General features: G+C 46.8%; 1 protein-coding gene across 1 annotated transcript in view; it reads left to right on the forward strand.

Moving 5' to 3' along the window:
• Positions 1–15,049, forward strand: part of MARCHF4 (membrane associated ring-CH-type finger 4) — a 109,937-nt gene extending 94,888 nt beyond the window's left edge. Inside the window, exon 4 of the mRNA XM_059168102.1 lies at positions 13,273–15,049. Within this exon, the coding sequence (XP_059024085.1) occupies positions 13,273–13,640 (368 nt within the window). The 3' untranslated portion in view covers positions 13,641–15,049. The remainder of the gene's footprint in view (positions 1–13,272) is intronic.
• The last annotated feature ends 138 nt before the right edge of the window (positions 15,050–15,187 follow it).

Consider the following 15,187-nt stretch of genomic DNA (forward strand, 5'->3'; position numbering starts at 1 on the left):
TCATTTATGAGTCAGAAGATCCTCAGGATGGTCATGTTCATTCACTCGGTAGCATTTCCTGGCCAAATGTTTTGTTCCGGAAACTAGGGAACTTTAATAAAGTAATGAACGAGACACAGTCTTTGCCCTCAAGGAGCTCCCAGTCTACAAATAAAGTACAGCACAGTGGAAGCCACTATAACATACAGAGAAATATGGAACAGAACAGAGAACAATTAACTCCCTTTTGGAGGGGTCCAGCAAGGCTTTTTGAAGGAAGGAACTCTATCCTTCAGCTATTTTTCAAAAGATAGGGCAAAGTTTTTCCAGAAGAGAGGAAAAGAACATTCCAAGCAGAGAGACTAGCATGTATAGAGGCACAGAGACTTGAGAGAACCAGGGACCCTTGGGAGACTCTGGGCAGGTGTGTATGGTTCAGCATCAAGAGCCAGAGTGGGAAGGTGTGTAATGGGCCATAGGGATGTGGAGGTTGGCAGAAGCCAAATCCCACAATGCCATGAATCATGGGCTAAGCAGCTCAGACTTCACCCTGTTGGTGATATGGAGGCATTGATAAGATTTTACCCTTGGAAGAAGTGTGGTCAGATATATGTGTGCTTTAAAGAGATAACTTAGGCAATGGTGGGGAGGATGGACCAGAGCTGGAAAGACTAGAGGTAGGGAGGGGCCAGTGGGAAAATGCTTGTAAAAGTCCGAGCAAAAGGGAAAGAAGTGCAAAACAGCACAGTGGGAAGAAGTGTATGGCATGACCTTGAGAAGCACTTAGGATGTGGATGAGGTAAAACTGTGTGAACTTCTCTGAAGTAAGTAGGAACCCTAGGGTCTGACTTGAATGGGGATACCACAGCTGAGCACGAGAATGGGGTTGGCGATGGGAGAAGCAAAGGGGAACCAAAGGTAAGTCTTTGGCAAAAGCATCAAATGAAAAGTCCATCACAAGCCTAAAATCCAGGCAGTGAGGTAAGAGGCAGTTCCTAACCAAAGAGTTTGCAGTAGAAGAGAAGCAAGAGACAGGGGGTACATTATGGGTTGCAAAGAGGGGAAGGCATTGCCAGGAAGGAGTCTCTGTGGGGGTAGAAAGAAGGAAAGGGCATTTTACGGCTTCCTGTTGATAGAGGAAGATTTGAGGGCACTGGACTGGTTCTGAAGAGGATCGGTGACTAATGGGAAGAGGGGGGAGGAAAGTAAGGAAAGGTTTCTGTAGGCAGTTGGCTAATAAAACTGTAGGAAGTTAGATAATAAAACACGGGTTTAGGGGTCAACAATGAGGTGGGTAAAGCTGTGGGTTTTGACAAGACAACTTAGAAGGAGCATTCAGAGAGTAGGTGGATAAGGATGGAGACCTGGAGAACATTATACACTGAAGAGATGGATGCTGAGAATGAGGAAAAAAGGGAGGGAAGGAGTCACAAAAGCCAGGGTGGTGGCTCTCTGGAGCAGCAGGAGTGTGCTACATAAGGGTCTGGACCCCATGCTGCTCAGTTTCTTACTAACCTTAGGACCTTGAGTGACTTGTGTAACCACTCTCTGGTTCCCTTCTCTCATCTGTGCAATAGGCTAATAATACCATCTTCAGAGCACTGCTGAGAGGACTGAATACAATGGCATATGGGAAGGAGCAGGCATCATAAATATCAGCGACCAGGCTGGGGGGGCACTTGATCTGGATAGATTCCCCTTGGAGTAGGCACTCATTAAAGGTTTGTGGAAACTGTTAAAACTAGAAACCAATCACAGCCTAGAGAGCCTGACCCCCTGCCCTCACATAATTGAGAGTCTGCTGTTATATGGAGCAGTGCCTCTTCTTGAAGGCTTTTAGTTCCCTCACCCATGTCCCTTCAATGAGAAGATCTGATTACATAGAATGTCCTCCTGCCACCTGGCTCCTCTTCTGTCACCTCTAACGACGCTATCTGCCCCAGCAGAAAAGCTGACAGAGCCTCCCAGCAAACAAATGGGACAGTCTCTGCTCCAGTGGGTCAAGTTATTAGGATTTAACAAGAGCAAATTAATTAAGGTCTTTGGCACCAAAAACATTTTTTTTTCACTCCACAGACTCAAGAGATTGGCCACCAAAAAGTCAAATCTGCAAAAATGAGGACCTCATCCTTATCATGTTTATTTTTTCACTTGTGAGTGGGATGTGGTCAGGGAGGAGAAGGGGAGCATTTCTGAGATTGTCCCAAATCTTTAAAACAGTGGAAGATGGCAATTTGCAGAATTATAGAAAATCTTTTGTTAAAGCTTCTTCTGTCTGCTGTCCATTGAAGTTCTTTCCTATAATTTAGAGATACTTGGTGTCTGCCCTCTGAGATAAAGGAATTCAAATTCTAATTTATAGTAAATGGGCAAAGGGTGAGGGTGGCAGGACCACAAAAACATGATTTTTCAAACTTAATTTTTTTAAAAGATTTTATTTATTTATTTGACAGAGAGTGAGATCACAAATAGAGAGGCAGGCAGAGAGAGAGAGAGGAGGAAGCAGGCTCCCTGCTGAGCAGAAAGCCTGAGGAGGGGCTTGATCCCAGGACCCTGAGATCATGACCTGAGCCAAAGGCAGAGGCTTAACCCACTGAGCCACCCAGGCACCCCCAAACTTAATTTTAATTCACATTAATTGAAAAACAACTGGTAGAAATATTCCTTCTTTTCTTCCTTCCCTTGGGTTAGAAATGACCCCATCTGTCAAACCTTTTAATTCCCTGATTAATAAACTGAAAATCTAGAGAAGACAGCCTGGTACCCCCAAAGAGACTTGAAGGTAGAAAATCTAGGTCTGAAGACTAGATTCTCCTTGCCTTCTGTGACCTTGGGCAAGTTGCTTCTTCCTATTGTAATTCAGTTAAGTCATCTATAAAATGAGACAGTTGAACCTGATAACTTGCAGGGTACTTCTAGGTCTGACATTTGAGGATTTTGAAGTCACTTCCATGATAAGAAGATGTCATAATTCTCAGAGGTCGACCACCATGGTGGTGGGGGGATTCCCAATCATGTTTGGCTAGACCAAACAACTGATAAGCCTCAGCCATGTAAATGGGCAAGATGATGTTCAGTCTTGGTTCCATTAAATGCATATGGCTTCTCCAACTCTCCAGATTAACTGTTAACTCATATTCCACCCACCCCCTACCTTCCCCGACCGGGGCTTCCTATGCAAGGCCCCTTCTCTTCACTGCTGAGCTGCTAACTGCTCGGTAAATGCAGATGACTGATTTAGAAGCAGACACACCAAATGAGCCCTGTCCTTCTCAAAGGAGACCCCTTGGGAAGCAATTCATTTACTCCAGTGTGCCAGTGGGGCTCAAAATAGTGTAGAGACACCTCTTGGGAACTGTCTTCAGTGCCTATAATACAGTCGTGGGAACAGCTTCAGGAGTGGCATGTCTGTCTGTTGACAGTGGGTCTATGGCTAGGAAAGAAAGCCTAATCTGGTAATACAGTTCAGTGATGACATGAAACATGCCATTGAACCCAAAGCTGCTTTTCTCTGTGACCTCTACCCTAGCACATGTATTTTAGAGTCACCCCAACAGATATATATATAATTTCAGTGGTTAATACAGTAGAAGTTCCTGATCAGTGGGAAGTTTTCCTCCACAGAGAGACTCAGGGACCCAGGCTCCTTTCATTTTGTGACTACTGTCCCCTAGGCTTTTTAATCTTTAATTTCCAGTGAATAGAAATTAAAATCAAGAATGGATAAAGCGCGCGCGCACACACACATACACACACACACACACACTCACACACTTTCTCCCTCAATACCCATTCTTCAACCTTGACCTGACTCATGCTCACATGTAGTCTTGGTCACCCTGCTCCCCATGGGTACAAAGTGCTGAAACGTCATTCGTTCTCTGTGGCAACTCTGGACTAAGGAAGAGAAGAGTTGGGATTTGGTGGACAGACAGTCATGTCTGTCACAGGCTACGTCTTTGAGAAATTTCCAGAGAAGCTCTGCACTAGTACAGCCTAAGAAAGAATACCCAGTTCCAAGGGTAGTCCTTTTTTTTTTTTTTTTTTTTTTTTTTTTTTTTTTTTTAGATTTTATTTATTTGTTTGACACAGAGAGAGAGAAAAAAAAAAATACATGGAGAGGGAGAGGGAGAAGCAGGCTCCCCACTGAGTAGGGAGACTGATGTGGGGCTTGATCCCAGGACCATGAGATCATGATCTGAGCTGAAGGCAGATGCTTAACCAACTGAGCCACCCAGGCACCTCTCAGGAGTAGTCTTTTAAAATCCTGGGATTTTGAACTATTTTTAATTATAGAATTCTGGCACATTTGCTTAAATAAACTACTTTTGTAACTTTAACATAACTTCTTTAAGATGAAGTCATATTATTTCATAATATGATAATAAAATAATTAAAATTTACTATTCATTATGTACCAAATGTTAAAAGTGTTTTATGTGCATTATCTTATTTCCTCCCTACGAACTTATATGTAGGTATTATTAAAATGCGCATTTTCCTGATAAAAATAATTAAGGTTAAGAGGTAAATCAACCAAGGTCATACAACTAGAACCTAGTTTCATCTGATTTCAAAGCCAATATCCTTAACCACTCTAACACGGTAACACGTTTTGTAAATGCATAACACAAAAGACATCTTATTGTGAACTGATATAGAAATTGTATACTCATACATAGAGACTATAAAAAATTATCTCCACAGCTTCTCTCTCAGGGAGCCCATGACCTGGAACATAGAGGAGGAAGGAGTCCAGACACATGGCACCATTCTGTTTCAAGATGAACCTAAGTTTATGTCCCATTACATGTACAAGCTGTGTGTCTTTGAACAACACCTAAGCCTCTCTGAGCTCAGTTTCCTCTTCTGTCGAGTGGAGATAATACCACCTACCTACGGGGATTTCTGTGAGATGTAGACTATATTTGCAAAGCCCTTTTAGCGTGACAAAACATGGTAAGAATTCCATAAGTGCTATCATTGCCATCACCATCATCACCATGACCTTCATCACCATCATCCAGAGTGGCTGAGAAATGCAATTCTGTCTGTATCTTTCCAGATAGTGATAGCTCTGAGCTTTTAGATAACGCCCACAGAAAAAAATCCATAGTTTCTTGGGACATAGCTTCACACACACACACACACACACACACACACACACACACACACACTTCCAGGAGTGGATTCCTCACTTATACCAATGCAGGGTTATTTGGGGCCCCAGGAATATTTTTCTTCCCTACCCAGTCCCACTGAGTTGGGTTCATTCATTTCAAGGAGTCTCAGCGCTCTTATGATTTTCCTGCTAAGGTCTTCTAAGGGTCTCCACAATGCCTTGAGTGGGATCGGGATGGTCCTGGCTCTGATGTGCTTAGAGGCATCCTGTCCAGCTTTACCAAGGTCAACCAGTCCAGCAAGAACCCTGCTGGGAAGGGAATTCTAATAGAAGGGACCACCAAGGGGACAGCCCCTCCCTGGACATGGACGAGGCATCAACAGGATAGAAACACAAAGGGAAGCTAGTTTTGCTTCACCCACATTGAAATCTTTCATTGGGTCTTTATTGCTGAAAGAGTAACTCAAACTAAGACCCAAAGCATGTGGGTCAAGGTGAGCCTGCCCAAAGGAGGCCTGTGGATCCACATCTCGCCACCTCCTCAGAGGGGCTCCCAGGAGCCCAGCCTAGCTACACTTGTGAGGAGCACAAAGTTGTGACCATGGAGAATGGCAGATGGCATCTCATGACAGCACCTCCTAGTCCCCGGCCCCCCAGCACTAGCCAGTTAGATTGATTTCTTTTCCACGCTTGCTTGATAAGTTCTTCAGTGAAGGTTCTGACAGGGCCAGGCCCTCAAGGGGTTGCATCAGGAAGTTGAGCTTGGCAGTGGTGAGGCTTCAGGGTGAAGCCTTGCCCCGCAGCCGTGTGACAGCAGGGGACTCTGCAGGCGGGGAGCACCCCTCCCCTGGCACTGTGGAAGGCTCTTCGTGGTAGGAGAGGAGCCAGGAGTGCAGGCTAGTCACCGCATCTGCAGAATCAGCTGGCCCCTAGCGCTGTTCTCAGCTCCAGCATCTTATTCATGTATAAACAATGACTCAGACTGAGGATTGGGAAGGGCAGTTTAGGAGTCGGAAGAACAGGTGTTTGCACTTGGGAACCAGGTTGGCTATAAAAGAGGAGGAAAAGATACCAGTGGGCTTTTTCTGGCTTGTAATTTCCACCCCCACCCCCACAACAATCAGTATCACATGGCTTGGGCTGGCTTGGGCATAGCCCCAAGCAAGAGCACACAGGACTCATTTCCTCTTTTTAATCTCCTAAGCAAGGAGGTATCAGTCCCATGGCTGAAGAGCCTGGGGCTTGGGAAGAGGTGGGGCTTGGGAAGAGGAAGTGACTTGCCCAAATCCCTATGGCTAGTACGTGGCAGAAACTCTGAATGTCCGCTATGTGAGGTGACTCTGAACTGTGCGACCCAAAGTCTTCTGGGTCTAGAAGGGAAGTATCCATTTCTTTAGCTGTCTCATGTTTCCATGTTTGTCTCATCTGGAACTAGAACATTTTTTTAAAAAATTACCTATACCTCTTAGGGCGCCAGACTGGCTTAGTGGGTTGAGCACCTTGACTCTTGGTTTCAGCTTGGGTCATGATCCCAGGATGGTGAGATCGGGCCCCACACTGGGCTCCATGCTCAGTGGGGAGTCTGCTTGGGATTCTCTCTCCCTTTCCCCCTTTGGCCCTCCCCTCCCCTTGTGCTCTCTCTCCCCCCAAAATAAATAAAACTTTTTAAAAAATTACATACAGCTCGGGCGCCTGGGTGGCTCAGTCGTTAACCATCTGCCTTCAGCTCAGGTCATGATCCCAGGGTCCAGGGATCAAGGCCCACATCAGGCTCCCTGCTCAGCAGGAAGCCTGCTTCTCTCTCTCCCACTCCCCCTGCTTGTGTTCCCTCTCTCCCTGTGTCTCTCTCTGTCAAATAAATACATAAAAAAATCTTTAAAAAATCTTTTTAAAAAAATTACATATAGGGGTGCCTGGGTGGCTCAGTGGGTTAAAGCCTCTGCTTTCAGCTCAGGTCATGATCCCAGGGTCCTGGGATTGAGCCCCACATCAGGCTCTCTGCCCAGGAGGGACCCTGCTTCCTCCTTTCTCTCTGCCTGCCTCTCTCCCTACTTGTGATCTCTCTGTCAGATAAATAAATAAAATCTTTTTTTAAAAAAATTACATATAGCTCTTTCTTTGACCAAAATTCAGATCCTTCCATGAGGTAGTAGGCCAGGTAAGGACCATGTTCTAGGCAGGGCTGCTCAAGTGTGGTCGGTGGGCACACAGGCAGCAGTGGCTTAGAAATGCAAATCCTTAAGCCTCATCTAAGACCAACTGATTCAGACTTTCTAGAGGTAGAGCCCAGGACCCGGTGTTGTAACAAGCTCCTTGGCAGATTCTGATGCATGCTAAAGTTGAGAAGCACTGTTGTACAATTGTCTGTAACTTTTTTTCTACCGAAATCAGGATACCAGCAGGACAGGAGGAGCGCGAAGGAGGATTTGGGCATTGGTGAGGGGACAAGAGGCTTCTCTGCAGACTTCTCAGTTAGCCCTCGCCTGTTAACTCCATACGTGATAAGAACCAGTTCTTTTGTTCCATCACATATGCTCAGAGAAGCACATAGTAGGTACTCAGGAAATATCTTAATAGAGTTAAATGGTATCTCACCACTTTGGACACAGCAAGAGCCATTGGCCAATATTCAGCATGGCAGGACTGGGATGGTAATGCCAAGCAGGGGTTGAGGACTTCCTGAGAGTGCTAGGTCAGCAGTGAGTTAGGGGCAGGGGGAGCCAAGCAGACAGGACCACCCACTCACAGTGGCCATTTTGCCTCCCTTTTCATGAGCTAACCAAAGGGCCACTTCCACTGGAGGCTAGTGGGAAGAGAGATGATGACAAGCAAAGTGTTCTGAGAGTTATGGAACCTCCAGAGATGTGAGGAAGAGCTGCCCCCAAAGGTGGGGAGATGTCAGGGAAATGAAGGTGGAAATTCTTCTGGAACTGGATTTCCCACAAATACAGTCCAGGGTTGGGCACCTTGGAGGTGGTTATGAAGTCATTGTTAAATGAAACAAAAAATGCCAGAGAAAGACCAATCAAAACACACTGAATTTCCCATATTGCCATGTGTTCTAATGATCTATCTTTTTCTATTGCTTCTCTGTCTCCCTTCACCAGTAGTTTTCTTTCCTCCTACTCTAATTTCAGCCTCTCTCTCCATCCGCTGCCACTTCCAACCCATCTTCCTTCTCTCCCATCTTGTCAACTTGCCTATTTTCATCCATCCCAATCAGATGAGCCCCGCCCACCTTACTCCATTTTTGTTTGCTTTTATTCTGCCATCCAAGGAATCAATAAGTAATTTGTAGATCAAGAAGCAAAGAGAGCTAAGAGGAGTGGGTGCGAATGAGGTAGTTCGTGCTTTTCCCATTTTTGCCAAACAAGCATTATCTACAAAAACAGGTGCACCTTCCCCCCTTCAGCCATCTATCCATTAAAGTGGTTTAATTACTTCCTGAACACTAGACAGTTAGATAATTAGAATGCAGCATTCAGACCAAAAATTTAAGCCACCCTCTTCAATCAGGGTAAAATTGTCTGATCAAGAAGCTAATTAAGAATCAAGTGTAGTGGCTGTTATTGGAAAGAGTTAGTTTGGGGCTTCAAAAGATCCTGCTTCTCTTTCCCCAAGGCCCCCATCTCTTCCATTGTCACTGAGGCTTTGTTAAGCTCCTGCTACTGTGCTGACTGCCCAACCCTCAACCATTCCTGGCCTCTGTCCTCGAGGGTCTTGCAGTCTGGGAAAAGAACATTGAAGTGCTCAAACAGGCTTTTGGAAATAATGAACACAGAACACATATTCACAAGGTTGAAGGAAGTAAGTGGGGTAGGATGATGAAACGGGGCAGAGAAGATGTCTCCTTGTCCAGTATCAGACAGGCCATATCAAGGAGCCCATTGGTGGTCTTCAGATTTATGAACTCCTAGATTCATCTGTGTGGCTTTTGTTCCAGGGAGATGGTCCTTAGCCTTCATCAGATCCTCAAAGGGGCACATGACCCAAGAGATTAGGAACAACTGGGCCACAGGGAGATTGTCTCTCTAACAAACTCTGGAAAACTTGATGCCAGAGTGCAATTTCAGGAACTGTTGTCACATTAGAGGAAAGAGTGGCAGTGGGTGGCTATCTTGTCTCCTAGAATCACAGTGTGTTCAAGGTTGGAGAAGCTTTGAGATGTTCCATCCCATCTCTGCTTGACATTGAGGAGGCTGGAGTGACTCATTGTTATTTGCTGTGAGTCAGCTCTTCCCCCCCAGAGGCCAGGCCAGCAGCCTCCCTTCCACTGACAGTTGCTACGGGGTAAATGCCCAGTCTTCTCACTCCCCAGCACAGGGCCCAGCCTCCCAGACTACCTTCATGATATAGACAATCACCCCTTTCCTTTTATGTGCTTCCCTTAACTGGCTCCATCTTCCTAGCCCTTTCTCTGGACCTCACGGTCCATCACTAGCAGCTTCTGTGAGTGTTTCTTTCATTGAAACAGCTGTCTTCTGAGGACACTGTTTCTTGCTGTCTCAAGTGGTAACTGCTTTTTCTCCCATATACTCTATTCTACGGGTCCTGGAAGTGAAGTCCACATCCTCCTTCTCCCCATTACCACTTCCATACTGCTTCTCTGCCCTTATCCTTCAGAAGCTTCAGTCCCTTTGAAGTGCATGTAACCATATTTGACGACACTTTCCCCTTCTTGATGCTATTGACTGCTGGGTGCCTACTCTTTCCTCACATTCCTGGGAGCACCTGGTTCATACACTCCCTCCCACCATTCCTGTCTGTAGCATCTCTGTGATCAGTAGCTCTCAGGAGAGGTGGTACCATCCCCTAGGGGACATTTTGGAAATCTTTGAGGTTTTTTTGTTTGTTTTCTAATGTAGTTGTGTCCCAGAATTTGTGTTGAAATTCATACTGTCTGGTTATAAATGACTTCTCCTGTGTTTTTGGTTTTTTACATTATCTGTTTAGGGCATCACATTAATTTATTTTTTAAAAAATCATGGTAGCTTATTTATCTTATGAATTTCACTTCAGGATAAGAAAGGGTATATTAAATTATATTTGTTTTAAAAGGGGGGCATTTGGTCTGATAGCATTGAGGATGGTTGATGCAGATAATCTGTCCAGCTTTTTGGTTACCTCATTACGCTACAGGTCTTTTCCTCTAGCCCATCTCAGCCCCTGCTCAAGTGGACATTCCCTAGACCTCATCATCACCAAGAACCACACCATTCCCAAAGTCTGGATTTAAACACCCTACTCTCTGAGCCCCAACCCCCCAATCCCATTCCCATAGTTCATTGACTCTAGCAATTCTGTAACTTCAAAGAGACCTCTTGGCATTGACCCTATCACGTTCCATTTTTCCTTATCCCTTTTGTGTATCACTTTCCTCCTCTCCAGCCCAGACTTCATGGGCCAGTGTGGCAACCACTCCCTTGCAAACATCCATAATTCTGTGTCTTCTCTTGCCTGTCTCACTTGCCTGGGAAAAGTCTATCCTGATTAAACTCAGCTTTCTCACTCCATAGGTGTACCTAGCAAGCAGTTGAAGGAATGGGGAAAAACCATACAACTCTTTTCAAATTTGTGGCCACAAACCTCAAAGGGACACTCAACACTGTTAGATAATTATTTCATATCTCCTTTGTAAATTCAGTCTTCCACTTTCTAAGATAATGATTTCCCTCTTTTCTTCTATCCATAAATCTTCAACACTTCCTCCCATATCCCTTCCATCTTAGCTGATGAAATTATAGAAGAGACAGAGGTACTTGGATGAGAACTATCTGATTTGTACATCTATCATCCTTCCTCCACCTGTGCCTACTAAGCCAGTGGCCACTCCTGATTCCACCTGAGCCACCCGCTCAACAGAATCTGAGAGTTAGCACACATTCTTTCTTGAAATGTATCCTTCTCTAGACTTCTGGGTCTACACACTTGCTGGTCTTGTGTTTATATCACTTATTGCTCCTTCAGAGCCTCTTTTGTTGGCTCTACCTCCACCAAACCTCTACACACGAGAAGGCCCAGGATTCTGCCATTGACCCTCTTCTCTTATCTGTCTACCTTCTCTCCCCAGAAGATCTGGGCCATTTCTAAGGCTTCAGAGTCTACCTCTACACTGATGACTTCTACCTCCAGGCCAGGATTCTTCCTAAACTCAGACTCATATGTCCAACTGCCCACCTGGACCTTCCAGTGAGATTTCTATCAGTCATTTTAAATCACCATAACCAAAATATAACTGCTAATCACTGTGGCAGGCTGAATAATGGCCCCCAAAGACATGCAGGTCCTAATCCCTGCAGACTGTTAATGTTACCTTATATGGCAAAAGGGACTTGCAGATGTGACTAATTTAAGAACTGTGAACTAGGGGGAGAATCCTGGATTATTTAGGTAGATTGAATGCACTCCCAAGTGTTCTTATAAGAGCAAGACAGAGAGAGACATTGACAGAAGAGTAGGAGACGTAACATTTGAACAAAGATGCGGAGCCCTATAGGTAAGAGACAGGGAATGCAGGCAACTTCCAGAAACTTAAAAGCAAGGAGATGGATCCTCTTCTCAAAGTTACCAGAAAGAACCAGTCCTCTGACACCTTCACTTTAGACTTCTGTCTCCAGCACTATAAGAGAATACATGTGTGCTGTTCTAAGTCACTAAGTATATGGTCACTTGTTACAGCAGCAACAGGAAACTAATACAGTCATGACCACTGCCATATAAATCCATCCCTCCTACCCTCCTGCCATCAACATATTAGCAAATGGCACCACCACCAAAAGCTCCTGAGTTGTCCAGATTTTTCTCTTGCCTCCTCCTTACCTGTCGGCAAACCTGTGAGCTTTACCTCTACATATGTCCTGACCACACGATTTCTCACGGAACCCTCTGCTAGAACCCTAGCCTGGGCCACCATCCCTTCCTGCTTGAATCACTGTCACTTCCTGCTCCTGTTCGTTTCCCTCATCCAGTTCCATAGGAGCCAGGATGAACTTTCTGAAGGATAAACCAGATCACATCACCCTGCCGCCCATTAAAACCCTTCAGTGGCTTCCCATTATACTTAGGATAAAATAAAAAATCCCTTGCCATGGCCTATAAGGCCTTATCATATTGGCCTCTGCACCCCCTTCTCTCTCTTTGTACTTCCCACTCATCACTGCACCTTGGCCACACTGACCTTTCTTCTGACCCATGTGCATTCCATTCCCATTTCCTGGCCTTCACACTTGCAGTTCCTATCACTAACATGGCCCCTCTCCAGATTTTTGCATGGTTTCTTCCTTCTCATCATTTACATATCAACGTAAATATCACCTCCCCTCAAAAGGCCTTTCCTGCCACCCTCTCCTATTGATGATAAAGCAGGACCCTCAGTGTCTGCAGCCAGTGCCTCTTTAACCCTATTTTATCTTCCCCGTAGCATCTGTCAGTGCCTGAAACAGTCTCATGGGTTTGGTTATGAGTCTGCTGCATGTCTCTCCACTAGAATATAAGCTCTCGGAGGGCAGGACTCCGTCCTGCTCACTGCACCAGCCCTAGTGCTTGGCACCTACTAGACACATAATCAATCTTCATCTGCCTGGTTGTCTGCTGTGGCTTCTTTCTGGCTCTACACTGCTTCTGGCCATTATAATTGTGTCCAAGTTGTCTTTCCCAGGGATGTAGTTCAGTGCCACTGGGCTATTTGTTAAGCAGCAAAGAGTTAACTGGTGGAATTCCAGACATCAATTGGCAGGTACGGAATGCCCGTGGGTACCATTCATGGTGCCTTTGAGAGTACATGGTTTATTCAACATCTGCCAAGTGCTGGGGGCCGCAGCTATGTGGTAGAGGTAGGAAAATTGTCGATGGATGACGATTTGGGGTCTTGAAGTGGGAGGGGTGGAGGAGAGGTAGGCAAAGGCATTGCACATAGGTACGCCACCATTTCATGAACTAGGTATGGCAGCCTTCCACCTTCTCCTTCTGCGGACTCACTGAGCCTAGAAATACAGGGATGGTAGCCCTATGGCTCAGAGCTGAAAGAGAGGCTTGAAAAGAACAAATCAAACTGGTACAAATCTAGTTTGCTCCGACATCTCTCAGTTGATACGCACAAGGAGACACTTTTTCCAGCAGTGACTTCCGGTCTCTTACTCAGCTTTTGCTTTCCTCTCTCCCTGGTGCCTCAGGTCTCATCGTGCATGAGGGACCCTCTGTCTACCGCATCTTTAAACGCTGGCAGGCTGTCAACCAGCAGTGGAAAGTGCTGAACTATGACAAGACGAAAGACCTGGAGGACCAAAAGTCCGGAGGCAGGACAAATCTCCGGACCTCCTCAGCCACCCAGGCCAATGCCCCCTCCTCAGAAGAGGAGGCCGGGGGCACTCCGGGCCCTGAGGAAGGCCCTGCCAGGGTGGCCAGCTACCCCTCAGGCCCTCTGTCCGATCACCACTGTGCTTATACCATCCTGCACATCTTGAGTCACTTACGACCTCATGAACAGCGGAGCCCCCAGGGCGGGAGCCGGGAGCTCGTCATGAGGGTCACGACAGTGTGAGACGAGAGACCTGGAAGCGAGGCCGTGACCATGCACAGAGATGGGAAGGCTGGGCCGGGAAGGGGCCGGGGCCTGCTGGGGCCGCAGTCTGGGGAGCAGGTGTGGGGAGGCCAGGGGGCACCCCAGGGGCTGGAACAGAGGACAGGCAGAGAGCGGTGGGCCTTGAGGAGGGCCTGCATGGCAGGGTCAGAGTGGGAGTGAGTGAGGCTGGTGGCCAGTCAGTCGAGCCTAATCTCCCAGAAGAGCAAGGAACTCCAGGACAGACTCCACAAGGAAGTGTGATCCAGCTGGAAACGAAAGGAAACACAAGGACAACAATTTCGGACGTGCCTGTGCACACAACACCTGGGCGAAGAGGGGGCTGGGGAGGGTGAAGCCAGGGAGTTGTTGGTGGTCATGCCCTTGTGGGCATGAGGGCTGGGGAGGAACAATGCAAAGGGTGCCCGAAGGAAAGGCACTGTGGCCTGCCTTGTTTCCCCCTCGAGTTTGCTTTTGTTTCCCCCCGGGGCTGTGTTTGGGGCCGTGGTGGGGAGGGAGAGGGACGGGTGTGGGCTGGCAAGGATGACAGGCAGCACTGGTGGCCTCTGAGCTCATCTGGGTGGGCAGGATTCCTGACTCAGATGGCTTTAGGGACTCTGGGGCCATGTGCAGGGAGGGAGGTGCTGGAGTGAGCCCCCAGAGGGAGGGCGATTTTTGGCTTCTCCCAATTTCAGAGGGGCTCAAAGGGGGCTTAGGTTTGGAGATGGGTGTCTTTTTGTGCCCTTGTTGCTTTATTTTATGGTGGTTTGGCTCAAAGATGTTTACAAGAAACACATACACAACTAGAGAAAAGTACAGGTTTCCCGTGGGTATCTCAAGCACAGTCCTGCTTTGGCTTCCGCCTTCAAAGTTGTCAATCGAGGAGTGACTTTCCCAAGTACCCAACCCTGCCCATGGCCAGGACACGCTCAATGTCATGCCTTCTCCTGCTTTGGCGCATGCAGAGACCCAGGGCCCCCAAGGGCAGGGCACCTCCCATCCAGGATAGCTGCTACAACAGATGGGAGAAAGTTGGCTGGACATGCCCCAAGGAGTGGAGTGAAGACCAATCTAAGTATTCCTTGTAACTCGGGACCCTCCCTGGAGGGCGGTCATCCCTCAGTGCTACAAACTCCCTGGTCCCTCCCATGTAGCTAGGCAGGGTGCAGGGACCCTAGCAAGGAGCACTGCCCTTGAGCCCACCTGCCAGTTCCTGGGACCTTGCCAGGAAGGCCATGGGGGGCGGTCACCTGCAGAGTTTCTCATTGTCAATGCACAATGGCCGCGCCATCCATGGGTATTAAAGGGACACTGTCAAGTACTTTTTTAAACTAGTTTTTAGGGTTTTTTAAAACTCTCTGTTGTTTGTATTATTCTCTTAAGAGCTTGAAAATAAAATTTCTTTCCCTATCATTAGTGTCCTTTTCCATGTGGGAGTTTTTCCTTCCTTCTTGATTCCCCTCTTTTCTTTATCGGCTCCACACCTGGTGTCTTCTTCCTTGCAAGAAATCATTTCTCTCTGAGGGTCC

Source organism: Mustela lutreola, chromosome 3 (assembly GCF_030435805.1).
Source record: "Mustela lutreola isolate mMusLut2 chromosome 3, mMusLut2.pri, whole genome shotgun sequence".
In the NCBI taxonomy this organism is placed as follows: domain Eukaryota; kingdom Metazoa; phylum Chordata; class Mammalia; order Carnivora; family Mustelidae; genus Mustela; species Mustela lutreola.